The 27,814-nt window shown below is 46.4% G+C and overlaps 1 protein-coding gene across 7 annotated transcripts in view; it reads left to right on the top strand.

Moving 5' to 3' along the window:
• The window catches only part of LOC149328563 (cholinesterase 1-like), a 38,880-nt gene extending 11,821 nt beyond the window's left edge, over positions 1-27,059 (top strand). For 2 of the 7 annotated variants that reach the window (XM_089562248.1, XM_089562246.1), the window contains exons 2-7: positions 5,650-5,871; positions 12,355-12,701; positions 16,015-16,305; positions 19,964-20,231; positions 24,300-24,658; positions 25,912-27,059. In XM_089562248.1, the coding sequence (XP_089418374.1) occupies positions 5,671-5,871; positions 12,355-12,701; positions 16,015-16,305; positions 19,964-20,231; positions 24,300-24,658; positions 25,912-26,065 (1,620 nt within the window). In that variant the 5' untranslated portion in view covers positions 5,650-5,670 and the 3' untranslated portion in view covers positions 26,066-27,059. The other 5 variants (XM_089562247.1, XM_089562249.1, XM_089562250.1 and 2 more) reach the window with 5 other exon arrangements.
• Positions 27,060-27,814: the final 755 nt, after the last annotated feature.

The following is a 27,814-nucleotide window of genomic DNA, read 5'->3' as shown; positions in this document are numbered from 1 at the left end:
AATTTGCTAGAATTTAAATATTCTTTCGGCGAATTAATTGCGTATTTACGGAAGTACACTTCAAATACCTTGACAACACGAAAATGCCATTTCCCGAAACGCGATTTCGAGCACTCGACTGTTCAACGGCAACTAGAAGTGTGCTGCAAATACGTTTAAGAGGACTGCCCGTTTGTTAGAATTGATGTATACTTCGGGCGAATTAATTTCATATTTATGAAAGTACACTTTTAATACAATGACAAGATGCTAAAACTGCATACATATTTTTTCACGTATTTGAAAAGTGCCCGAAGTATGCTTTTAGTGAGGTATTTTTGGCACATTTTAAGAATATATTTCGAATACCAAGCATGAAATTTCAGGAACGGATTTCCTACATATTTTTAGTGCATTCATGAATACAAAATATGTTGAAAATACAATTTAAATAGCCCACCGTATATTCGAAACGTATTACTTTTTGCTAAGGGCTGTCACCATGAAATAAAAAAGTGTGTGTAAAAGCAGTGTTACCAAGTTTAAGCACCCTTAGATAACACAAGACGATACAGTTGGTTTGTTTCGGTGCTTAAGTATTGTTTATTTGAATACGAATATATTTTACGCTGGCTTGTTGGCTCGCTATGCATAGGAGATTCAAAGGTTCACGTCAAGAAACGCTCGCATTATTAATGCACTTTCTTGCAGGCCTGCTGCAAAGTTCGCGAGAACTTCCTGATGCCTCGTATTACGGCAACTTCTGCTCGATTCCACCGACTATCGCGGCGCTATTTTACTCTAATAATGTCGCGGCCTCTAAATTTATGCCTCCAGCCTGGTCGACCCGCGAATTGAGCTCGCGCCTCAGATTTTGGCGCTCTTGCGCCCAGCGCTGATTTTTCATGCATGTTCTAGGAATAGCTGCGGCTAAACTAATTGCGCTATGAGCTTCCTGTCGATAAATAGCGTCCGTATAAATTCGCAAACTTAGTGTAGGCGCTACATTGCGGTGCGGAGGACAACTGGATTCGCAACATTGCCACAATCGCGGTATTGTCACGTAGTGGTGACTGCAGTCCGGCGAACAGGAAAACTGCGAGAATGGCTTCTAAACAAAACTCTTTATTTGTACTGACTTGCGCCTGCAAACAACTGAATGAGTCGGCGGCGGCGTAGCAACAGGCGTGCTCGACTGTCGTCGAACAGAATGCCCGTCATTCTCGGTGGGGCTCAATTTAAAGCTGATAGCGAACTTTCTAGATAAACCGCACAAATTTACTAGAAAATTCTGGAACAACGCAGAAGCGGCTCCGCCTGGATGCGATTCACAGATGCGATTCGCAGATGCGATTCACAAATGCGATTCACATATCTGGTCGCTCTTTGCATCACAAAGTGAAAAGGCGGTGCGCTTGCAGCTTTGAAGAATGATAAAGAAACACTACAAAGATTCGCGGCATTACTCCCCTGTCAGAGAAGCATCGACCCGATGCTTCAAAGCATAAGTTCATTCGAAACAAATAAAACTGGTTGGGCAAAAATAAACACGGAATCTGGAAACACACCGTGTTTTAGCGCGCATAATAGGGCTTTAGACGGATGCCATGGAAACTTTTGGTTCTACGCGGCTTCGCTGGGATGCAGTCATTTCTTTAGGGACGGCTTCGTAGTCCAGTTCTTCAGCTGGCCGACGATTGAACCTTGTACGGGTCGAAATAGCGGCGCAAAGGCTTTTCACTAAATCTGCGACAGCGAATCGACTTCCAAACCAAGACTCAGTCTCCTGGCTTGTAATCTGTGTTGCGTCTTCGTAGGTTGCAGCGTGTGGCCTCGGTCTGCTTCTGGTCATGAAAGCGTAATTGGGCAACTCTTCTGGCGTCTTCGGCCACTTGAAGGCAGGCGATGCCGTCGACATTATCTTCAGTAACGTTGGGTAGCATGGCGTCTAGCTTGGACTCGGCCTCTCTGCCATGATTGAGCATAAAAGAGTGTTCTTCTGCACTGTGGTTTTGTAGGCAGGATTTTGTCCCAGGTATTGTGTTTGGCATCGACATACATGGCCAGAATATCGGCGATGCATTTGCTCATGCGCTTGGTCAGTGCGTTTGTGTGCGAGTGGTATGCACTTGTCCTCCGGTGTGAATGCTGTTCTTCTGTCTGTTTTGAGCACATCGGGGGCGCCGTGTAGCAGAAGGATACACTCCACAAAATATTTCGCAACTTCTGCTGCTGTTTTGTTCGGTAGGGCCTATGCCTCGCCGTAGTGGGTCATGTAGTTGGTCGCTATGATGAACCCCTTATTTCAGACGTTGACTTTCGGAAGGGGTCAAGTAAGTTCATGCCGATCTGCTAAAAGGGTCTCGAGGTGGGTTCGACGGTGTTCAGAAATCCTGCTGGCCGTGTGGGGGGATCTTTCGTCGCGGACAATATCGGCAGGTTTTCACATAATGTGCGACATCGGCAGACAGTTGGGGCCAGTAATACTTGCCTTGAATGCGCGGAGGGTGCGAGAAAACACGAGACGTCCAGCTGTCGGCTCATCGTGCGAGGCCTGAAGAATTTATTTGCGCAGACTTGCATGTACAACAAGGAAGTAGGCTGTTTTGTTCGCTGCAAAGTTCTTCACGAGGACATCATGCTGTATGCAGAACCAAGATAATCCTCACTTGAACAATACGAGGGGTGAAAAAACCTTGCCTTACGACGAGCTGTTTTAGTTCAGGGTCCGAGCGTTGCTGCTGTGCACAATAGCTGGAGCTCATCGGTCCCAGGAAGACGTCCTCATCGTCCAGCGGCGGCGCACCTACAGGGGCTGTTGACAGGCAGTACATGCCAGAGTGCTTGGCTTCGAACTTGTAAACGACACTGACGTCGAACTCCTGGAGGCGCAGGCTCAAGGGAGCGAGACGTCCCGAGGGGTCCTTCGAACTTGCAAGCGAGTTAGTGCGTGCAATCGCTGACCAGCTTGAATAATCGTCCGTACAGCTAATGGCGGAATTTCAACATAGCCCAGACGATGGCAAGGCACTCCTCTTTCGTCGAATAGTTATCCTCGGCCTTGGACAAGGAACGGCTTGCGTATGCGATTACCTTTGCTATTCCGAAAATTTTCTGAACGAGGCCAGCATGCCACCTTCAGCGGAGCGATGGTAACAGTGATTCATTAGTTTCGCAGCTTCTGCGCGGAGAGATTATGAATAGGAGGAAGATATTTAACAAATTTGGCGGAGCCCCTCATTACGTACGCACCTCACTTTAACCACCTTGAGCCCTCATTTGGATTAGCCTTATATTTTGCAGAAACCAGGTGACAGGCCAATTCCATAGTAACCTATTTCAGGCATATTCAAAGCTTCTCGCGCACGCCTCTACCACACAGTAGAGCCAACTCATATCAATCAACGGCATATTGCAGCCACGGCACCGATAACTTAAATCCTCGCTGGAGGCGAAGCTCGAACCAGCACTGGGTGGAGAAGCCGGCGCTCATGCTCTTTGGCCTGCGATCTGCCAATTTGGCAAATTGGGTTTTGAGGAAACTAAATGGCGCATTATCTCTATCACATATCTCGGTAAACGCCTGCACCACGCCGTAAGGGATGAGAGGAAGGTGAGAGTGGAAGAATAGAGAGAGAAAAGGTGCCGCCATGGTCGCGCTCAAACCCCGGTACTCCGGCTCGGTATACGAGCGCCATAGTCAATGAGCCACCGCGGCGGGTCTACCATTTTGCACGATTTTCGACGCTATTCCAATCAGTTACCCGCCGCGGTTCCTCTGAGGTAAGGCGCGCATCTAACCAGCCGGAGTACCCTGGTTCTAACCCCACCGCAGCGGCCGCATTTCTATGGAGGCGAAACGCAAAAGGCGCCCGTGTGCTGTGCGATGTCAGTGCAAATTAAAGATCCCCAGGTGGTCGAAATTATTCAGGAGACCTCCACCACTGCTCCTCTCTCTCTTTCTTCTTTCACTCCTACCTTCCTCTCTTTTCTTACGGCCCGGTTCAGGTGTCCGCCGAGATATGCGAGACAGATACTGCGCCATTTCCTCTCCTCAAAAACCAATTTCCAATCAGTGCAGAAGAGCTTTGCATGGATTACCTGTCTTTACACTCTGAGGATTCTTTGGGGAACAGTCTTGTACCGCTCCAACACCTGCTCAGCGTATTATTCGATTATAACCTTTGCTGCAGCACCTACATACGGACTCCCTGCATGCCTTAAGCCAGCGAAAAGTCCTCACATTTCCCAGCATGAACAAGGGAAAGCATGTGTTTGTGCGTCGTGACTTCGTTAAAGCCCCAGCGACCTTGGCCTAAGACGGAGCATTTTGGCTGCCGCGGCTCGGAAAGAAAGAACCAAACATTAATGTGGGAGCAATGCATGAAGTCTTCGCCCTAGACCCCATGAATCCGGCGGATTCGTAGCTAATTACGTGTGTCCGCGTTTTTTGGAGCGCCGCTCTTAGGCTCCCGTGTGTGCGTTTCGCGGCGTCGCCGTCATCATCGCCATTGTCCGTTGTAACCAGCAGTGGACAGCCTTTAAGCTGCGAAAGCAGTGGAGCGGGAGCTTGGAAAGGAAAAAGTAAAAGCGCAACCTCCTCCCCTCCTTAGCAACGGGCGTGTCGATGGGGGCGTAGCTGTGCATCGGAACCGTGACGTCACACAGTAGCGGTAGAACGAGCGCGCGCACGTCTGCGGTGACAGCTACACCGCCGCTCCTTTGCCATACGTCTCGTTACAGTCCGGTGAGTGAGGCGCATGTCTCCGAAGCGGCCCAGTGATTCCGCGCCAAGGGGTTCGGGAAAGGGGCAGTGAGTTGGCAACAAAGCTTTCGCCAAGCACCCTTTAGAATTCTCAAAGTGTCTTCGGTATTTTTTGGGGGGAAAGTAAATGCGCAGTATCTGTCTCCGACAGCGCGAAAACAATAGGACCGGAGCTTGGAAAGCAGAGGGTAAAATTTGCAAATTCGTTTCTGAGGAAACGGAATGCACAGTATCTGTCTCACATATCTCCGTGGACACCTGAGCCAGAGGGAAGGCGCATAACTGCCCTCTTGGAAGAGTGTGCACTTCAATCGTGCTTTAAACTACGTGGCGGTAGTGACAGATGTGCGCTGCATGCTTTAGCATTGACAACGTTGTGCCAGAAACGCAGCGACCTGCCGGGGTGGCAGGGTGGGTGGGGACTTTAATGGAGATCTAAAGACTAGCGGGATTTTCTTACCTCTTATGCGAGAGAACATCCCTTTCCTGTCATTCGTATCGGCTCCCACAGCGTTGACAACCTCTCGAAATACTGGCGCAGGCCTCGTCTTGAAGAACCAGGCATTGATGCTGCAAGTCGAGCATATATTCATTTATTTCTGCGTCCACAAACTTTCCTTCATGGCAGTCAAGTGGAGTGTTCCTTGAAGAAAGAGTATATGTGAAAAGTAACAAGTTGTCTCTAATTGTACATACATGTCTTGCTCTAATTCTTTGCCTCAATCTGTCGAAAAGCTGAAACAGCTGATGAGCTGCGCTCAGATGCACCACTGTGTTTATTTTTCGAGAAGATGTGAAAAGATAAAAGCAGAGGGAAGGGCACTGGCTGACTGACTGACACATGCTTGACATCGCACAAGCAGCACTGTGCTGTTCTCATGGATCTTATTACCACTGCTTTTCAGGAAGCTCGAAAGGATACAAAAATGAACAGAGCGGTGGTGGCGGCCATTGTATTAAAAGCGCTGTTTTGCGCCGCTTACGACGTCCAACGCACTACGGACCTTGGACCCGTGGGCGGGCGGAAAATTGACATCTTGGGTGCCACCATCGAGGAGTACCGTGGCATTCCTTTCGCGGAGCCTCCTATCGGAGAATTGCGCTTTAAGCCTCCGGTGCCTGCCAAGGTAAGGACCGCCTTGTGTATTACGGTTAAGTCCTGGTGATGTTCCTTAAAATCGGGCTAGTCGTTTTATGCAATACTTTCTACGGAGGGAGACCTAGAGAACATTTTGTTCTCAACAATCTGAGATAGCGCTAATTTTTCAAACGAATACAGAGCCAAGAAAGATTTTTTACCGTTTGATTCGGCTCAATCGAAAACTGTTAAGAGGGCTATTGCGACCCTTTCTCTAGAATCCACACTGGTCAAGTGATGCCCTCACATGATGCGAGAGAGCTTTTGGGGCGAGGTAGCCAGGCTACAAAAAGCAGGGTGCCTTGGTCGCGTGTTGACAGCTGTGACCGAGGCACTCCTACAGAAATTCAAGGCATGGCAAAAGAAGACACGCAGAATAAAAAGACCCGAGAACGCCAAGCCAGTGGTTATGCCATACATCCGCAACGTGTCCCATAACCTAAAACACTAGGAAACAAGTACGGCGCTCCGATGGTGTTCTCTGCACCTTTTCAATTGGCCAAGATGCGCCTTAAAGTCAGCAGTAGTGGCCCTGCATCATCTGGATGTGGAAAAAAAAACACGCTAAGCACTTTGTCCGGTGTGCCACAGGTGTAGTCTATGAGATCCCTCTTTCTTGTGCCAACGTGTACGTTGGCCAGAAAGGGCGTTGTGTTAAAGAACGTGAAAGGGAACATAACGAACCTTCGCAAACGTATCACACTCATGCATAAATCTACCCGCCCATTGCCGTTCTTGCAAGGATCTAAACGATCAGAACTGTAAGCCATGGCTTGACAAGATCGAAATTCTGACCAGGAGAAAAGATAGATTGGCTCAGGAAATATTGGAAGCCTTTTTTACCAAGGCGAGAGGCGATGTGCGTGTCCGCCTGCACACCAGCGATTTCACATTGCTTAAAACTAGGGTACAAAATGCAGTCTGCTCGCCTCAATCTACTATGCTTTATTTGCTGTCATCTTTGGAAGAAAAAGCGACCTCACTTTACTCCCCACCCCCCTACCCTCCCGTTTTCTTGATCTTTCCTTCTGTGATCAGTCGTAGATGCCCATGCGCTCATTGTCGTCTTTCTTTTATGTTCAACAAAAATACACGTCAATAAACATAGTTGGAGTGAGCGCCCGTCCTCTGTAAAAGTTAGCAATGTTTAAGTTTGAAGACAATAAAATGCATCACCAACTTGCCCCGCAACGTGTTTTGCATACCTAGTGCGCACCTTCTATTTCCTCTCTTAAAAAGGTTTTGGTCATCATCATATGTTAATTTATCAGCGTCAGCTGTGCTTTTATGTCAGAATAATACACTCCCGATATTCCTACTGTTCTCAGCAGTTTGAAAATAAAAGGTTAATCGCCAATAACTTTACTAAACAGTAAAAAAAAAACACTATTTTTCTTACGCTGAACATCCCACCATCACACCAATCAAACCAAAAAAATGGTCAACCAGATGACAGTGCACAGCGGCAGAGAAACAAAACGCATACTTGCCATGGTAAGCAATTTCGTTTTACAAGTTAGATGAAAGTAGCAGAGTGCTAATATTTCTGGAGCACAAAGGTTAGATAGGAGAAACCCGAAAAGCTCTTCTTGTTTGTCTGGAAACTCGCCTATGCCACAGGCTGACATGTGCGACCAGAATAACACGCGTTTATTTGTACCTTACCAATCGGGCAATTTACACACATTTTGAAGGGAGGTCGGATGAGGCACGACATGTTCAACGTGTGCCTTCTCTACATCGTTCTTGATGCACCGAAAAAAAGAGCAATGTTCTGCTGATGCTTAACAAAATGTTGTTTTTGCAGACCACGGTGATTATGCTTCCCCAATACTGCATGCAATATTTGGCGTCGTTCACGCGCTTAAAGGAGCCCTATCGGCGGGGTAGATTCCATTGTATGCTGAAAAAATTTACAGATAATCTGCTGACGTTCCTGTTTGAATGCATTTGTTCACCGCCGAGGAAATTATTAAGGCCGCGTTGCTGGAGCTCAGTGTGAAGTGAATCATGAATTCTTGCATCAAAACAATAGCGCAGAAACGACGGATGACACTGTCGAACATCCGCATTGTCAAAAGTATGTTGACTGACGGAAATGGCACGTTAATCCTCTACTCTCCGGACCTGGTGTCGCGAGGTGTTACTCTATTGGTGCTATGAATGACGACGAGATCTTACAGCCATTCGCCGATGAAAACATTGTTCACGAAGTACGAATGCGCTCCGACTGTCACTAACCGGACGAAGGTTATGACGGGGAGTCCGACCTACCACTAAATGCCTGGAACGTGTATTCACACATTACCTATGTCACGCCGGCAATGCAGCTTGTTGGCAGCAAGGGTCGGTTCTAGGAGCACAATTGCCGCGCTAGCTCTCAAAGTGCCGTGATAAGATCTGCTTTGAAGAAGTGGACTGCTCTATGAATGGGACTTTCATGTCAATGTATTTTGGCTGCAGTATGGGTATCCGCTTAATAAAAAAACTTCGGATGCAACGAAGGCAAACCACGCAACTATCAGGTTCAGTGTAAGTGGACACGACTTGGGATTACCCTTTAACCAGCAGATCAACAATATTGTTGACCCACTATAGGCAGCCTGAAAACGCCTATCTCTAAAATTCAGAAACTGTCCGTCTAAATTTAGCGTTTTTTATGAAGTATGTTGCGTGCTAGTTGTAAAAGTTGCTAATAGAGGGCACATAGTGACCGGGTTCATCCCAGAAAAGCAGTCGTCTTCTTTTTCCCGCGCTCGCCGCGTTGACCGAGTTCTGGCTTCAACAGGACCGAATATTCCAAGGTAAGGACGGCCAATATTTTATCTTCTTGTAGAAGCACCTCTCAACGTGGCATGCTCAAAAGCGCGTAACGCATTTCGGAACACAAGTGGCCGTACAGGACACTATGCAGAGTCTACAAAATTGGTGAGCTGCCTGAGTACGGTACGAAATTACCGTCAGTGTTATGCACTCGGCTGTTTACTTGTATATCCCTAATAGAGTTTTAACGTTACACGATCAACGTAATGACACATAGAAAAAATAGCCGAGGACGACCTGTATGTTACCGCTTGCATGTGAGCTGCTTTTTTCTTTTTATGGGGTGCGCTTTATGATAGGAATTGAGTTCTCGTGTTTTTATAATGATGAAATTGTCACCGTGGAGCGTTAGCTTGTCGCCACTTCATATTTTTCTTTTCTTTTTCTGACAAGTGACGTATTTCTCTTCTTGTAGCCATGGACACAACACTCTTTTATGGTGCACGGAGGAAGGATAAAGGCGTCGCACTTGTGCCACTGCATCCGAGCGACTCGGAGCTGGACTCCAGCGATCACGACGCTTCTGAAGATGGGCAAGGAGAACCACAGCAGGAAAGTCTGAACGCGCAATGCAGTCCTTCTGATGACCTTGAGAGTAACCCAAGTTGTAGTAACGTACTTCAGAGACGCTCGTCCGTTAGCTGCTCCGGTCTGCCTACAAAGGAAGCCAAGAAAGGTACCCGTGTCGTCGTCCCTGTATACGACGAACCGGACGACGCAGAAGTTTGCAAAGCAAAGCGAAGCCGGCAGAAGCCAAGGGCTTGGAAGAAAGAACACATCACAAACATACACATTCCCGAAAAAGTTCATACATCACCGCAAGATGTGTTCTCTCCGTACACATACTTCGTCATTATTCACGGATGAGCTGGTGGAGCACATAACCTACCAAACACATCTGCATTCCACTCAACAGCAAGGAAAGAGCCTCAACGCATCGCCAGAAGAGATTCGGCGCTTCCTTGGCATTCTTGTGCTCATGGGAGTATATAAATTTCAATCCCTTGAAGACTACTGGTCGTTGGAGGGGCGATTTCCACCAGTTGCCGATGTAATGCCGCTGAAGCGGTTCCAGGCGCTCAGGCGGCATGTCCACTTCGTGGATAACCTCAGTTATGTTCCAGATGGCGACCGGTTCTTCAAAGTAAGACCACTCTTCAAAAGACTTAGGGAGCAGTTCTTGAAGATCCCAGCAGACAGCAAGCAAAGCATCGACGAAGTTATGGTTGCCTAAAAGGGGACACGTGCCGGGAGCCTGCGGCAGTACGTTGCGAACAAGCCTGATAAGTGGGGCTACAAGTTGTTCTGTCGGTCAAGCTCAAACGGAATAATCCACGACATCATCATGTATAAAGGATGAAGCACATTATACGACGTGCCAGCAGGCTCGGTTGATGAAATACCCCTTCTGGGTGCAAAAATCGTCTTGACGCTCACCAAGACCATTGAGAAACCCCACACCAAAGTAGTATTTTTTGACAACTTCTTTACTAACTATGATTTAATCCGCCTAATGAAGAAAAAGTTTGGCATTCACTGCGTCGGCACTGTTCGCGGAAACAGAACAGGCGGAGCAAACGACGTCCTAAAAAGTCACAGAGAACTGTCAAAGGAAGCGCGGGGATCTTTTGACTTCTGCTCATAAGACGGTATAATTGCAGTGAAATGGCACGGCAACAAATGCGTGACCCTTCTAAGCAACGCCCGTGGTGTGGAGCCGGTTGGCACTGTACAAAGATACAGCGGTGCACATAAGTCAAAAGTCCCCGTGAGCTGCACAGCGGTAGTGAAAGAATACAACCAACACATGGGCGGCATTGACCTTTCTGATATGCTGGTTCACCTCTACAAGACCCCGACCAAATCAAACAGATGGCATCTTCCTCTTTTTGGATATGTTTGCATCGCAAATTCCTGGCTTGTTTACAAGATGGACTGCGCAGCGTCAGCAGAGAAAGCGATGCCACTGAAGGCTTTCCGTGTTGCAGTCGGAAATGCACTCAAGACAGCTCAGCAGGTGATGAGCCCTCGTCTTCTTGGAAGACCCCCTTTGTGCAGACTTCAGCCAGGAACTACGGTGCGAAAACATGCGCTGCCCACACATGACTCCAGGTATGACAACATAAGCCTCTGGCCGGTGGCTGCTAGCGAGCACCACCCGAAGTCGCATTCGACCCGTCAAGATAGGGGGCGCTGTGCTCTCTGCCATAAAGGGGTGTCAGGATTCAAGTGCACCAAATGTGACGTCTTTTTGTGCCTGAAAAGCGGGAACAACTGTTTTCTCCAGTTCCACCTCAAGTAGGACTTATTGACGCGGGGCAGTTTCCCTGCTTTCTGTTCCCTATCTTGGCAGATCAACAAAATTGTTGACGTTCTGTATTTTTCTAAATCCTTCCTCAAAAGCTTTCCCATTTTTTTTGCGGCATATTTAGGCTAATAAAATGAAATTCAAACCAAGAAAAAAATTATTGCACTGCTCTTTCGTATCTTGCCAGTTAAATGGTTTTAAAGGCTGCTACTTAGATATGCATGTGCACAAAGAGCACCTTAAGAATCAGTGTTGAGGGTTCTAATATTTTACTAATTCCATATAAAGCAGAGAAAGCTGCCGAAGTTTTGCACACGCGTCGGACACGAATATGCATTGGCACGAAATGACTCTAAACGATAACAGGCATTGCGAAAAATGTGTAATTGATAGTAATAAAACGCAAAGATGCTGCATACAAGAAACATATATTTCGACTAATATATGGTCCCGCTCCATGGACTACTTTTATTGCTAAGATTACTCACCAGGCTTCACCTGCACGAATTTCTCGTTATTTCCTGTGCGGCTACACCGTATCAGAGTGCTTAAATATTGAAAAAGTGCCGAGAATTATCAATCTTATTTAGACTATAAATCTTCTGTTTAGGTTAAAACTCTCCACATTGATTCTCATTCACTTAATGTTAGAAAAAGCACTATGCGCTGCTTGCTCGGGCTTGCCGCATACCTGAAACCGTTACATTGCAAAAGATGCAAAACTGGAAAGCAAATAGAAAACATGGCGCGGGGCGAAAGCTACCCTGAACCTCCCCTCATGAAACTAAATGCCAGTCTTCAAGGGGATGGATAACGTATAAACCTTTAATGTATAATACATTTGGGCGTATTTACCAGCTGTTGCAAGCGGAATATTTGGTTACGACTTAATAGAGGACGAACACCATTGGCGCTACTTTGCTTGCTTATTATACGTTTTTTGAAGGCATGTTGCGGCATGCAGGATCAGTTCTCAGGGCGCTGTGAATATAGCACTGCACGACAAGAAACAGCCAAAAATAACTCCACCTCATAGTATAAATTATACCTGTGTAATAGCACACCATCCTTTTCTTCACGCTCAAGGATCGCAAGGTGACTGAGTCAGTTTCTGAAAGGTTGCTCTAAACAGAGAAATGGACGACGTATAGGTGCTGTTTGATTAGGCACCGAACAAGCAAGAAGGAAGAGCCACAGTTTAACCCTGCTAAGCAAATGGCCGCGAACAGGATGTTACCATGACATGACATAAGGAAGATCCTGGAAGAACTTAAAATTTAGTTTTTAAAAGTAAAAACTGCAAATAAATTTTTTTTTCTAACTTCCTCTCTCTTGTGAAAGCCATGGGAAGGAACGCTGGATGCCATTAGCCGCCGAAGCGGCTGTCCGCAGCCCATGGTCGACAAATCCCTTGCCGGCGACATCGAGCTCAGCGAGGACTGCCTCCACCTGAACGTGTGGGCGCGAGAGGGCAGCAGTAACGCTCCCGTGCTGGTCTGGATCTACGGAGGTGGCTTCACGTATGGCTCGGCATCACAAGACAACTATACGGGTGCCGTGATCGCCGCCAAGACGGGCATCGTAGTGGCATCCATGAACTACCGTCTTGGAGTTCTTGGCTTCCTCAACACGGACAGCCCGGAATCGCCTGGGAACATGGGGTTTCTAGACCAGAATTTAGCGTTGAAGTAAGGACTCTCTACATTACGTTTTACGACATTAATTGTAATTAAGCAAACAAGGAAGGGGAATGAGGGGCTCGTTGTAAATATGACAGAAGCCAACAGCCACAGAAACCAAGGGGCACAGGGGATTCTTTTTATTATTTTTTTTTATTAATTTATTTATTTTGTGGTGTTGATCAATTTAGAATATGTCATCGCTTAAAGCTAATTGATTAGAAAAACAGAAGAAAAAACAACCACATGCCGCCGGTGGGATCCGAACCCACGACCTCCGGAGGTCGTGGGTTAAACATCGTTAAAGCAGAAATTGCCGAATCATATGAATGCCGGCGCATTTTTTTTTATTAATTTTACGTTTACCAACAGCTTAGTGTAAGCTTCAGGACAGCTTTTTGCGGCGAAATATTATCAGGTGTACCACGTTAATAAAAAATAAACCCACAGCCTGATAACAACCCATGGGCTGGTAACATACGCAAGCCGAGTGAAGGAACTGAAATAAATACAAATTTGGTATTTGTATTTACAAATAAATACAAATATCTCATCTAAAATGAGGGGAAAGGAACTGGGAAATCCTTGACAGGACCGCTGCAAAAAATAATACTGAATCAAACTGGAAGTTTGAACAAGCAAAGGGAAGCAATAATTAACAAAAAAGTGCGAAATCAATGACAGGACCGTAAAATTTGTGCTAAGAACGGCATTAAAGAACACACACTAGTACCTATCCAGATTACATAGTAGTTCAGAATAGATTTTCAAGTTCTTGAGTGAAGTTTCCAAGAAGCGAAGTATGGCCGCCGGAAAGAAGGCATTCTAGATGCGTATGGTTCGAGGGAAAAAGGAGCCATTAAAAGCTTTTGTCTGCCAGGAAATCGCTTTGTGCAGGATAGGTTTATGCGCAAAGTTTGCGCAGCGAACAAGAAAACAGTTTAGTCGGGATGGCAGAAATCGCAAAGGCATATAGCGGCGTTAAAGAAAGAAAGTACTCGTGACAAACAATTATTCCTCATCGGAAATAACATTGCTGACTCTAAGCGTATTTGTGAGCAAAAAGAATGATGACTTATGCAAACATTGTGTATATCATTGCACAGACCATCACGGGGTTATAAATGAAGACTACTCATTATAGGTCACTTCTTTCTAGGCCATCGGATTCTCATTATTTTGTTAACTAGTTCCTGCACAAAAAGATGTCATTTGCATATGCAAATACAGCGTTCGTCTTAACTGATATGGGGCTCAGCTACTGGCTCGAAATACACGGGTGCGGTCTCGGCCTTGGTCACTTCGAGGGAGGCGAAAGGTTGGAGGCCCATCTGCTATGTGATGTCAATGCATGTAAAAAAAAAAACAGGTGGTAAAAATGTACTCGAACCGTCTAATATGCCGTCCTTTGGAGCCGCCGATGTGGCTCAGTGGTGATGGCGCTCGGCTGCTGAACCGAAAGAAACGCGCTCGATCAAGGCCGCGGCGGTCGAATTTCGATGGAGGCGAAATTCTAGAGCCCCGAGTACTGTGCGATGTTAGCACACGTCAAAGAACGCCAGCGGGTTGAAATTTCCAGAACCCTTCACTGCGGCGTCCCTCATAGCCTGAGTCGCTTTGGGACGCTAAACACCATTAAATTCGACCAATCTTTCGTTCCCTGGGTTCCTTTTTTTTTCTCAAAGCATTTTTAATAGCGGATAATTTACAGAAACATTTATAGGATTTGCAGCATCGGTATAACCGTGAGCGATCAGGTGAGCGCCCCTCGCTCCTAACTTGCATTTCTTCTGTATTCTTTAGGTGGGGAGCGCACACATCCGTCATCACGTGACCACGCGTATTTAATTTATGCGATCCAGTTACCACCACCTGCAAGCAGGTGGAGCTTTGCGCATTGTGCAGAATTCGTTACAATCGGGTAAGAGGCGCAGTCAGAGGACACCGCCAAATTTTTCGGAAGATCTCGCGGACGACTTCCCTGCCTGTCTTAATTTCATATTGATAAACGTGGGGCAGAAGCCATCCAGCAGGTAGTCACCGCCTCGATAGTTGACTGCAGGAATTTTTAAGGAAGGGCTGCAAGGGATCTCATTATTACTATGAGCAATTTCTTTAGAATAGCCCTCCTGTAAGTAGGTCAAATAAAGGTATTTTTACCCAACCAAGTCCGGAGAATTCAGTTAAGACACTTCATAATGATGATCGTAACTCCCCACCCGCGTCGAAGCGTAACGTCGGTGTTGCCAAGGAAAATATGCTCAAACAGATCGCAACGCCGAGGTTGCATTATCAGGCTCCAATAGACTCATTTATACTTAAATCAGAATGCAAAATACATGAAAGGAATAGAACTTCTTCATTCAGTCATGGTTTGGCTTCGTTTGGTTAATGGGGTTCAACGTGGCGAAGTGGCTCAGGCTACGAGGGACGCCGCAGTGGAGGGCTCCGGATAATTTCGACAACCTTGCGCGCCGTAATGTGCCCCGACATCCAAAATAGGCCAGCCTGTAGCATTCTGCCTCCATCGAAACGTGACTGGTGTAGACGGGATCGAACCCACTTTTTTCGGGTCGGTAGCTAAGCACCATAACAACTGAGCCACCGCGGCAACAATTATGTCTCATATATCGCCCACAAAAGTTCGGCTTTATTAACGTAGTACCAATCATGATACTTGTATTGTATTTTTTCATGGTTTTAATCAGCTAAGGTCTAATTTTTGTTGCCTTTATGCTCATATCTCCATCACGCAACATTTTTATTCATTAATTCGTTACTTGAGTGTCTTTTCTGCAGCTATATAGCTTCCTTGGGTAATATTTGCCTGTTATGATACCTAGTTGTCTTCAATGTCCTTCGTTGCATTCAATTCTGAACATATTTATTTTTTCTTTTTGTACTCATTATTGCTCTTGTTCTCCTTACTCCAATGCCTCTTCGGACACTGTAAGGTGCGTTAAATATCGTGAATTCCGGTGCACCGTCTGCAGCCATTGTTTAGTCCTTACGACGGATGTATGCGTGATAAGAAATTTTTCCTATATTTTGCGCCCCCATTGAATAGGCCGAATTCAGTACGTAGTAAGCACCTGGCACACAGGACCACTATGGGTATTCACGTTATTTTTGCGATAGTGCCAACAAAATTATGTAGAGCTGCACTAAAAAGAGTCTTAAAAATTGCAAAACCAATTGCTTTCACTTTTTCGGTCGACTGTATGCCGGAATTTTGAGAGAAGAAGTTCATAAGAATGATGTAAATTTACTAGGGGGCAACATCATAGCTATTAATTTGCATTCCTTGCGGCCGTTTCCGCAGGTGGATCAAAAACAACATTGGGCATTTCGGCGGTGACCCTTCAAGCATCACATTGTTCGGGGAGAGCGCTGGCGCTATGAGTGCGCACGCGCACGTACTTTCACCCATGAGCCGGGGACTGTTCCGGCGCGTCATCGCCATGAGTGGCGTCATAAACGCACCTGACTTTACGGAGTCCGCCCACGAGAGTGCGGCCAAGGGTGACGCCCTGGCCGCCATTGTCGGCTGCCACCCGGACAACAAGACGCTTGTGTCCCACCCCGACGAGGTCATTCGCTGCCTGCGAACACGGTTAGTGTTGCTGTGCTGTTGCTGACTGATATGATTTGGCGTATTCATATACTGTGTCAAAACCTGGTTTTTTGCTGGGGCTCGGTAGCGAAATTCCACTCTTGCTAACTTGACGTAACACTGCCGATGTGATGATAACCGCGCTTCTAAAACGTTTTTCAGGGTTGTATTGCAGGACAAATAAACTTGATTCCAGGCTTAGAACGTTAGGCGTGCTGGCCAGTTGGTGCTTCAGTCTTAAAACCACGCTAAATACACGGACGCCTAGAGGAGGGAAGTACACAGCGCTGGCTTTCAACTATTTTATTCTTGAAATTTACATGTATATGCACATGTGGCTTGATGCGCGAGAACTGGCAAGCAGACACAATGGACAAAAGAAAATGCTAATCGCGTTTTCAGCCCTTTCCAAAGTACGGCTGTTTTTCTGCTTACGAGGCCAAGAGATGCAGTAAGATAAAACATCAAAACAGGTTTGTATATTGTTTTAAAGGGCTGATTTGCGAACCTGCTCTATCTTGTGGCAAAATGTCCGCTACATTGCTCTGAATGCACAAAGGAATGTAAGAAAGCATGGAAAATCATGTTCGAGAAGTGCCGTACCTTCAAAAGGATCTAGGACCGAATCACTAGGGAAATAACTGAAAAACACCGCATCTTTGCTCTAGGTGACCTTTGTGTCAGCACTCCTGCTCTTGCGTTATCAAAAAAATGATGGCCGTAATATTCAAAACGCGCATAAAACGACTAGCATTTTTTTTCTTGCGCAATATATATGTTAGCCACCTCCCGCGCTTCACGTTATGTATATATTGCATGTAAATTCCAAGAATAACCATCGTTGAAAGCCATTCTCTCCAGTGTCCACTCTCTCTGCGTTCGTGTATTTCGCGCCGATTTAAAAAGCAACTACGGATGCAATGAATACCGATAGAGGCAGAAAAAACAGCCAGTGAGGATAATCAGACATTGCCCCTGCATCGTTCACAGTACGTGGGTAGGAATAAAATGAATTAAAGTGATGAGAGCGAGAAGAGAGAGACTCGGGCAGACATTCCGTCCGTTGTTCCTACGAGGTATGATAACAGTCATTTGTCTGGTGCGGTAAATAAAAAATATCAAAGAGCGAATTAGACTAAAAGCTCATATGGAAGCATTCTGCACTTCAGTTTCTGACTTAAAGATGGCGGTATATTTCTAACATTGTATAAAAACGAATATACCTGCCTAAGAGCAGAGTTTCACGTAAGGCATAGAACTACTGAACAGAAGGCGTTGCGGAGTTTCTTTGTCTGACAAGCGCAAGACTAGAGCCAAAAGGAAAGTTGAAGATGACAGTGAGGGCGGCACGGCAAGGTGTGAAAAGGAAAATGGTTGTGTTAACGCTACGAAGTCAACAGGAATGGATATTAGTGAAGAATAAGTAACCAATCACAAAATGCTTGTAGACGAGAGAATATAGACAATGGAAGATCAAATTATAGGCACATAAATGTAAGTGATCGTTTGATAGCCTGACAAACTGGCGTGAAGAGGCAAAACTCCGCTAAAGGAAAGAGGAAGTCTGTTACAGAGATTGAACACATGAATTTTTTCTCCATAAGTTGTCGGCGGCTCAGGATCTGTAACTGATCTTATATTGCTGCGCAGCCACGTTCAGCTACAGCGCCAAACGAGGCAGCTGTAGTGGAGGCGGCGTGTCGTTGATGTTAGCCGAATTACGTTAAGACGATTTGATATTGCACCATACTCAATCAATGTCAAGCAATTGGTGGAAAAATGTGCAGGATATAGGAAAGTTACTTGCAAGCATTCGGTTTTGCCGGAACCTCAGCAGTCATGTCGTCATTACAGGATGAGGGTGTAGAAGTGCCTTATGTAAAAATACTAGAAGATATCTATAATAGCTGCGCAGCTACTACAGCGATTCATAAAATGACCATAAAAATTCCTTCAGGGAGGGCCTCCAGCAGACACACACTATGCCTCCAATGGTATTCATAACCTGGCCACAGGAGGTATTCACAGGCCTGGATTCGCCGCAGGCGGGGATAAGAGGTAATCTTGGTTATGGGCATCTAGCTCACGGTATCGAGTTTTGAAATGCCTCATGGAATGAACTGCAAAGGATGACCAATAAATTAGTCAGGCAAAGCAGAACGGTGGGTCTAAAAATTCTTATGCTGAAAGCTAATGTTAAACAGTCTCGGAAGGAAAAAAAAATTCAAGGGGCGCTAGGGCTCTCTAGAGTGCTGCAAAGCGAAAGCCTTTCCTGGCGCACACTTTGGCATTTACTGCCGCCGCGGTGGCTCAGTGGCTATGGTGCTCGGCTGCTGACCCGAAAGACGCGGGTTCGATCCCGGCCGCGGCGGCTAGAATTTCTTTGGAGGAGAAATTCTAGAGGCCCGTGTACTGTGCGATGTCAGTGCACGTTAAAGAACCCCAGGTGGTCGAAATTTCCGGAGCCCTTCACTACGGCGTCTCTCATAGCCTCAGTCGCTTTGGGACGTTAAACCCCATAAACCATAAACCATCTTTGGCATTTACTGGGAGGCTGCTTGTGCTGTACTAGAGCTTTATTTGACGACACACTTTGAGTACACATTACGACTACACACTTTGACTGCAGACTTTGACTGCTTCTTTAGCACAACTCCCTCTTTTCTCCGATGAGTTCGGTTGTATCCATGGCTCTGTTCGCAGTAATGAGGTATGTAATGTGGTCACCCACGGACGCCTTACGCCCCCCTGTCGAAGTGGACGACAACTATTTTATTAGTTGTCTTCTGCTCCAAAAGGGGGCGTTAGGCATCCGTGGGAGACCTCATTATGGCGAATCCGCGCACTATGACGTCATAACCATTTCGACCAACCGAAAAGCATGGCACCTCTGCTGACAACCTTCTGTCGACAACGATGAGGCATTAAGAGCTTTCGTCTTAAATATAGCAGTTTACGACTGGTAGCGAGGCGCCGGCGGGTACTGTGCACAAGGTCCGGATAATGAGAATGAAACAATTACAAGACCAATTACCGGGTTGAGCGCATTAGGCATTTTCTTAGACATTAGGCATGGTCAGGCATGATATAAGGCATGGAGCGCATTAGGCACGGGTTGAGTGCATTAGGAATTACGTTCAGCAACGGCTACTAGCGGCTTTCAATGAATATGTCTAACCATTCTTCTGTACCTTCTTTCTTTTCTATATTCGCTATGTGATACCCATAACGCAGCTTTATGGTATTTGTTATGCTATGCACGGATTCCCTGTTGTATTTAATGTCAGCGATATATCTTTCTGGTCGGGGTTGTGCTTAATGAATGTGTTTGGGGCGACTCACTGCTTCGCACAAACGGTATACGTGCTCGCATGCGTGGCTCCAGACAGAGGGCGCCACAGATCCGCGTATGTGGCTTTGTGGGTACTGAACCACTCGCCCTTTCTCTTTAGCTTCCTCACACTCCTCCTACGGTGTACGTTACCAACGCTAACTACGACGCAGCAGAACGTGTAAATGCGCCACGAACTATTCCCGTAGCAACTACATATTATAAACAAAGTTCTTGTAGCTGCTTCATTGTTGTAGCCACTCCTATCCAGTCGAACAACCGCATACATATGAAAAGTGATTGCCCTCAATCCGGTCTCCGTGCCAGGCCGGCTGAGGAACTTGTGATGGCGGCATTCCAAGCGGTGCCCGGGAAACACATGCCCTTCCTGCCTACATACCACAACGCCTTCCTGCCCGAAGAGCCGTCCTTGGCCATTCGGTCGGGTTCTTTCGACAACAGCGTGGAGCTCCTCACTGGTGTGACGTCGGACGAGGGTTCCACCCTGTTCTTCTGGTTACAACCTAAGCCCGAGATTCTTTCTGAGCATCTTGACAACGTCGACAGAGAGACACTCATAAACGCCCTTCACAAGGTCAGTTACACTTGTAATTTGTGTAGTCATAAACAGAGAGCCGCCACTGCAACGTACACTGCTACAGCCTAGCTTCCCCTTATTGCTCATCACGTGACAGCCTCTTGGACAGAGTCTACCTAAGTGGGATAGGTGCGTACAGGCGGAACATAGGTCATGGAAAAGCACAGGCAAAACTACGCGGCCTGTGGCATACGTTGGTTGGTTGGCCTCAAATAAAATGGCACGTACCCACTTCGGGGGAGTGGCCAAGACACGTGATCATGCACACATCCCTCGCGCGACTTTCATCGTCTTCGGGAGATGCAACCACGCCACGCCAGCAGCCGATTACTCGTGCCACATTAATTTTTATTGGATGAAGCTTGAGTCTGTGTAAAGGCGTTAAACGCTTGTAAACGCTTCTCTGTCTGCGCGTAGGTGGGAGGCCAGTTTGACAAGGTTCCCGCTAGATGTCGCAAAATTTCGCAATTTACGCTAGAGCTGTAAATTTTTTATTTCGTTAATCTATGCAACAGACCAAAATAGATCTGTGACGTAAGCAAGAAGTGGTGGCAGTGCTATCCTTGATCGATTCGACGCGCGAAGCGATTGCGCCGTGAGAGTTGCTGACGTTACGCAATGCATGCGGCGGCGAGCGTAGCTCTCGTATCACCATCTAGCATTACGATCATTATCCAGCTCTAAATTGAGTGCTCAGCAGTGACGCTCCTCTCAAGCTGTGCGCACTGACGGGGCGGGTTCACTCAAAAGAGGTTCAGTACAGTTCCAAGTATGTGTCGGGTCGCGCTTCTGCATTGTACTGCATTCCAATGTGTCGCGCTAGTGCAGCTTAAGCCGTGCAATGGAGCGTGATGACAGAGTAGTTGGAAGCATCGCTGGAAGCGTCTTTTGAAAAGGGTATCACCTATCGCTTAGCGAGTTATATGGCACAGCAGAAAGCCTATCCGTTCTGTCGACGACAGCAGGATTATGAAGCCGCTGACAACGGTGACAATGCCACCATGTAAGGCGACTACCTTGCCAAAACCAAAGAAAAGAAGGTGTATCTCTACTAGTAATGAAACCGATGTCGTGCTTACGTCTGCTCCAATTTACGGGAGTCCTATAATTTTAAGGCGGAAGCCTTTAATGCCTCATCGTTGTAAGCAGGAGCTGTCGACAGAAATGTCACGCTTTTCAATTGGTCGAAACGGTCGTGACGTCACAGTGCGCGAATATCAAATGGGGCCAATTGTACTTTGGCTACTAACCTTGCAACCAATTAAAGGGATCGTATAGTGATGTTCCAAATAAGTTTGAGTTTAGTTAATTGCTTACTTAACCGATTAGTCTAATTAACCTTTCTAGTCAGACCAGATAAATAAATAAAACCTAGTAAGAAATTGGCCGAGCTTGGGAATCGAACCCCGGTCTCCGGAGTGCGAGTCGAGCACGCTACCACTCCGCCATGCCATCTTTTCTTTTTCTTTATTGCCTGGCTTTGGCACATGACATTGCTCAACAAAAATACACACAACGCTATATACATACGACACTCTCGTGGGCAGCCAGCACGAGACTGGCTTCGTCAGCTTAAAATTCCCGCAACATACACAACGGCTCTAGTCTTGAGAGCCACTCGGGAGGCTCCGCAGCTGCTTTTTGGATTGCAAGAAACCAGTCCATGCTTTCCCGAAAATAAATTCGGGCCGGTCGTGCGTCTTTGTCACAATGGTAGCCTGCCATTCTGGAGCGCCATATACAGTGGAGGCCCAAGAGCATTATGAGATCAAAAGGTGCCCCATCCTCATTATCAGTGCTTAAATAGCGAATTCCGTGCGCGTCAAGTGGTAGCTTTCTTTATGGCCCTTTGTAACACGTCCCGAAAATGAACCCCTTCCCAACAATGCAAAAAAACATGGTCAATTGTTTCAGGCTGTTTGCAAATTAAGCAGTTCGATCCCCACGGCAAAAATAAATCCTTTCCCTCTAGAAACTTTTTAACTGGTAACGTCCCGGTGTGTAACTTAAAAAAGAAAGTCTTTACTCCTGGTGGCACCTGCATTTTCTTCACCCTTTTTAAAACATCCCCTCCCGGGCCTCCACTGTACAAGGCCCTGTACATGGGCTCTGGGAAAACAATATCACAAAGATCATTGTACAACTTTTTCCTTTTACTTTTCCATAAATAATCGGTGGAAAAACGTGCCGAAAGAAACCGAACGCTTGCTACAATCTCTTTGTAGTAACCAAAAGTTCCACCAGAGAGCTCTTCTGTGGATACCACAAACTCCGGCAGCAATCGCTGCAGCTTCACTTGGCACACGGTGCGCAAGAACGGGTCTGTGACGTCGCGAAAAAACAAAAAACGGTTCACCAGCTGCCTTAAAAAGAGATGCCCTAGCCCTAGCCCCCCGTCTTTTACCCGCCGGAACTGGTTCGTTCTGCTACAACGTTCCCATTCGGACGCCCATATGAAAACTGCAAAAATCCTGTGCAACTTCTGAACGTTCACACGCGAGCAATGCAAAACCTGCATCACATACCAGAGCTTGCTAATAAAAAAAAGATTGCAGACTGTAGCTCTGGCGAAAATTGAAAGGCTGGAGGAGCCTTTCCATTTCCCAGCTCGGTCGCGTGCGTCTTTAGTTTGCTCTTTCCAATACTCCTCGCTATCGCGGTAAGCATCGAGCGGAACGCCCAAATACTTGCCCGGGGTCGTCGCGCACGGTACGTTGGCGAAATGGTCCGGGTGGGATGGCCACCGTCCATGCCAGAGCCCAAGGCACTTGGACCAGTTAACCCCGCTACCTGTGACTTCGCTGAACGCGCGTACACACCCGATAGCTTCTCTTATGCTCCCCTGATGAACCGTAAATACTGCAACGTCATCTGCATAGGCCAGCAGCTTAACTTCAGCTGCTTGTAACCTAAAGCCGTTAATACTATTGTTTTCTATTTTCATGCACAGCGTTTCGATGTAAATACAAAACAAGAGTGGGCTGATGGCCATGCAGCTCGATGGTTTGGAATGAACAAAGGTGCGTCTAGTGAATACGGTGTCTTCGTTCACTCCCATCTTCCTCCCTTCCCTGTTACGGCAAGGTTTAGGTGTCCACTCAAATATGAGAGACAGATACATTTCCTTTCCTCAAAAACCAATTTACCAACGAGCAAGGCGTATTTGTCCGCGTTTCAGATTGTTCCAAATTGTGGTGACGTCACCGCGCGCGAATTTTGACGGGTGTCCACCGAAATATGTGAGACAGTTACTGCGAACTTCCTTTCTTCAAATACAATTTTCATTTTTTTCATTACGGCCCCTCTTTCTTCATTCACGCACACTTCCTCCCTTCCAGGTGTCCACCGAGATAACAGAGAATTACAGCCCCATTTCCTTTCCTCAAGTTGCGTTCAAAGGGCAACGCATCGCGCCGAACGGGTGGTGGCGTTCCATGGACTCCGTGGCAGCTCTACAGCACGCTGTCGCGTTCCACTCCTAAAGGCGAAGCTTAAGCGTCATTAATTTGCAGTTATTTAATGCACCAACAAAATGTGCAGTGAACAATCGCGTAGCGGAATGCTATCGCCTTTCACCACTTTAGCCGCTAAAGTTCCTCATAATTTTTTTGTGATCGTGATGAAAGTAATTAGAGCTGGTTAAACAATCCATCAATATTCAGAAATGTTGCCTGTCATTGCATACGTCACAACAAGAGGACCTAATTAATGACCTTATCACTGCGTTTTCTGCGGCTTCGCTGCTATGGTAGAGTAGAACGGGAAATGTTCAAGGACAAAGTTTTAAATGTAAGATAAGGACAAGAAAGTTAAACTATATGACACTAATATGCCATGCTATCTCAAAATGACAACATTTTAGCAGAGAGGTAAATAAAAAATGACTGATTGAAGTTGCTATCCAGAGGAAAGCAACTGATTTAAAAGAAATTTATTGGCAAGTGCTCTTCGCGTAACTACTGTGATTTGTTGAGCTCTTAACTTGTGTGAAACATTGATCACATTGTTAAAAAGGCTGCCAGCAGTAAAAACATTAGGTTAATCCATGTTCATTGCATTCTCCAGACAGTCTCATTTTGGACGAAAAGTGAGCCTCCCTCGCTGCTGAAGGCCGATGAGGTCGAGACCACAAGCAAGGCTGCGATCAGGCGCAAATACGTGGATTACTTGGGTGACCGGCTCTTCGTGTGCCCCATGCATTCGGCGGCCGCTGCCCACGCGTCACGTGGTGCCACGGTGTACACGTACGTGTTCGATCACTATCCAACCAAGAGGTCACCAGTGACCTGGGCTGGAGTTGGTCACGGCCTGGACCTCTATTTCATCTTCGGGTTGCCCCTACTGGACCGAGACCGGGTGCACTATAGCGACGAGGACGTTGCGGCTTCCGAGAAACACCTCACAATGACGGGCACTTTTGCAGGGTGAGACAGATTCTGTTTTATTGTTCAGAAGTGAGCTGCTTTCCTTTGTTCAAGTTTGCTCTTCTACGGCAACTTCTTTGCTGAAGATAATCTACCGAAGATAACCAGAAGTTATTCTACGAGACGGTTATGTATGTATGTTCAAATGTAAAGCAGATTTATTTTCAGGCGTCTGTAGATTCCTTGCTGTCGGCTAGTTGCATGCGTCGAGACATAATATATATTTTCTTAAACCTTCCCCAACTTCATCCTCCTGACAAAGCAGGCATCATGCTTGAAATTCTGTTTCGTTTCTCGACATTATAGACACTGAATGTGCCTAGTTGTTCTTATTTTGCAATCTCCATCGCTTCTAATTTTATTGACCTATGCTGTGACCCTGAACTCGATTTTAAAAGTAAACCTGTCAACATGAGGAGCGTGTATACGCTACGCTTGTTTTAGAAATAAACTACTCGGCATTACACGTCTCCAAATTGTAGTGCTCGTTCTATCCGAAACAACTGACAATTGCAGAACTGTATCTTTTAAGAGGTATCAGATGAGTTCTTAGCCGTATGGAGGCGCTGTAAAGTTACTGAATACAAAATCTTCTGTAAATCAACACCCATAAACATGATTTGACATGGCGAAAACAAACGTACAGAGCGAGAATTGCGCAATTGCATGTTGACATTATGGAAATATGATATGCTTTAAAGGTCTTCAATCCTTTACTGGTTCTGAATGCACTTCCCTGAGTAGAGCTACAATGAGCAGAACGCCATGTCTGGGACAGATTTTCATGCTTTCTGAAAAAAACCCGTTAAACTACAATGGCTGTTCAAGATACAGGTTATGTGGAGGTTCAAGCTCATCTAAGCAACCTTCTGAAACGCGGTCCATGTACGCAAGCTTAAGAATATATGGGGAGCGGGGTTTCATACGCGGATATAATCTACCCTGCCGCTCATAACCTTTAATGCTTTGAATGTTGTTCTTCATATTTCATTCAATTTTTTCATGTGGAGCACGAATACGGTTATTTAAGTGGGGAGTTTTGAAGTAATATTTGCTCGCTGTCACCTTTTTTGAAACAGATTACGAGGGTACATCTGCGCTGCCTTTTTAGCCACGCTGCTCACAGTGTTCTGTTTTGTGCAGAGGAACGCATGTGTGTAAGTGACCTCGGATGGTAGGACGAATGACTGATAATAAGAGGCTGAGTGAATGTGGCCGTTACAACAGTGCGTTTGTTTAATCCCAATTTCCAGCCTGCCTGTCCACACGGGGGTGTCTTCCTGGCCAAAGTACACTGCCAGTTCACCCATTTCCATGCTGCTGAAGAACGACAACTCCACCAATATTATTGGCTTCCGCTCCGACCACTGCACCACCTCAAGCAGTCTTCTTTATAGGTGTGTGTAAAGGCGTGCATAATCCGAAAGGATATTGCAGATTTACCTCAGCTAGTTCGCGCGGACATACTCCTACACAAAAAGCATGGTAGTACTTTTTATTTCATATTAGAAAGAAGAAAATTGACGGCGCCTTTCATTCTCTCAGGTGAAATGATGGCATTTACCGCATGTTTTATTTAAGACTATTGATATCTGAGACATTTCATAGTTTCCAATTCCATAGTTTGGAGCTAAGAAAGGTTGCTCTTTTTATTCCCGATTTTATTGGCTAGAGGATTGATCGAAGGGTTTTTTTACTCAGCAGACTGAGTCATTTCGTCCTTTGCAGTATAAATTAAAACAGCTGATTCACGCGCCAACTATTGACGTCACACTAGAGCTTGCCGAAGCTTGTTCTTTCGGCCAATTACGAAAAATTCACTTGCATCAATAAACTCTCCATATTGCTGAAGAATGACTCTGTTAGTTGTGCTTAAGTGTAACCTTGACGCACGAAAAGATCAGTGCGCCGAAACCATAGCATATTTTCCAACGACATAAGATTAGCATAGTGAAACGCGGCACATTAACAAAACGAAACACAGAGAAAAAAGATAGGACAATGGTGTTTTTTGTATGTTCTCTCCTCATGAAGTGTTTTATCATGTGCTACCAAAAAAGGGCTGTATTTTTACGCCACTTAGCCTAATAAAATGGGAAAGAAATCACAGCTGAGTGGTTTATGCACTGACCTGTTTTTTTTTCTGAAATTACCTGTCTTATAGCCAAGCTTCCGTACTCTAACGGTCCTGACGCTGAAAAATTAAAACTTCGCTATTTCTGCGCTCTGGGGCATGTAACCAGTAATCCACTCTAAGTAGCGCTACACCGACAGTGTCTGGAGATAGCGATGGCCGCCAGATACGCGTTCGCCACTCCTGGCCTGCTGTGAGAAATGAACGCCTGCCTTATTCTGAAGAAAGTAAGCTGTGTACGACAGTAAATAAAGCATCATTATTCCATTTCCGTTTACGGAGAAACTACTCAATGCCGTCCAATTTGTCTGAATATAGGTGTATGTTTTTGTGGTGTTATATTTTTGTAGTTGGTTTCAAAGGTGAAGCAGATCATTGATGCTAGCGCAAGCAGTTTTGCGCTCTGGGCAATCACCATCATTCTGTTTTCAGAGGGACGGGGGCATTTAAGAAGAGCGCGATGTAGGGATTGAGCTTCTGGAGCAATGTGAGTGCGCACCGGCTGCTGCCGTTTCGTTCGTTAAAAAGACCCCCTGTGGGGGAGTCCTCGAGCGGAATGCATGCAACTGGTGGCCGCGCTGCTTGTCCTCCCTTGCAAGGGAAGCTCTTCTGGGAACCGCTGTAGATCACCTTCTCTTCCGTTCTTCGCGCTTCGAACTCGCGTCCCCATTGGGTCACTCCGAGTGACAGTTGGCGGGCGTTGTTTCGTCGAGCAGCCTCGAGCGGGAAATAAACGAGGAGGTCGCCACCGACTCGGGCAGCAGAAAGGTGCGTAGAGTGCAGCTCCCGGGTGCCCCAGCCTTTGCGGGGGGTCAAGAGCGCGGATTTTTTAACTTGCGCACCTAGTATGTGTGCTTGAGCCCAGGCCCGAACCTCCGGATTCGGGAGAGCCCGAACTGGCTGGTTTCCCGTAGTCGCCGGCCATCGCCGGATAAAGACGCGCGATGAGCCGTCGACATGCGACCTTCGTCGTCATGCTGTGCTCCGCGTATTCCCCATCCTCCCTCGTGTTGTGTTGCAGG

Source organism: Amblyomma mixtum, chromosome 9, assembly GCF_055824585.1.
Source record: "Amblyomma mixtum isolate Tamu chromosome 9, ASM5582458v1, whole genome shotgun sequence".
NCBI lineage: Eukaryota > Metazoa > Arthropoda > Arachnida > Ixodida > Ixodidae > Amblyomma > Amblyomma mixtum.
The sequence above is the reverse complement of the archived record's forward strand: the minus strand, read 5'-3'. Positions and strand labels throughout refer to the sequence as shown.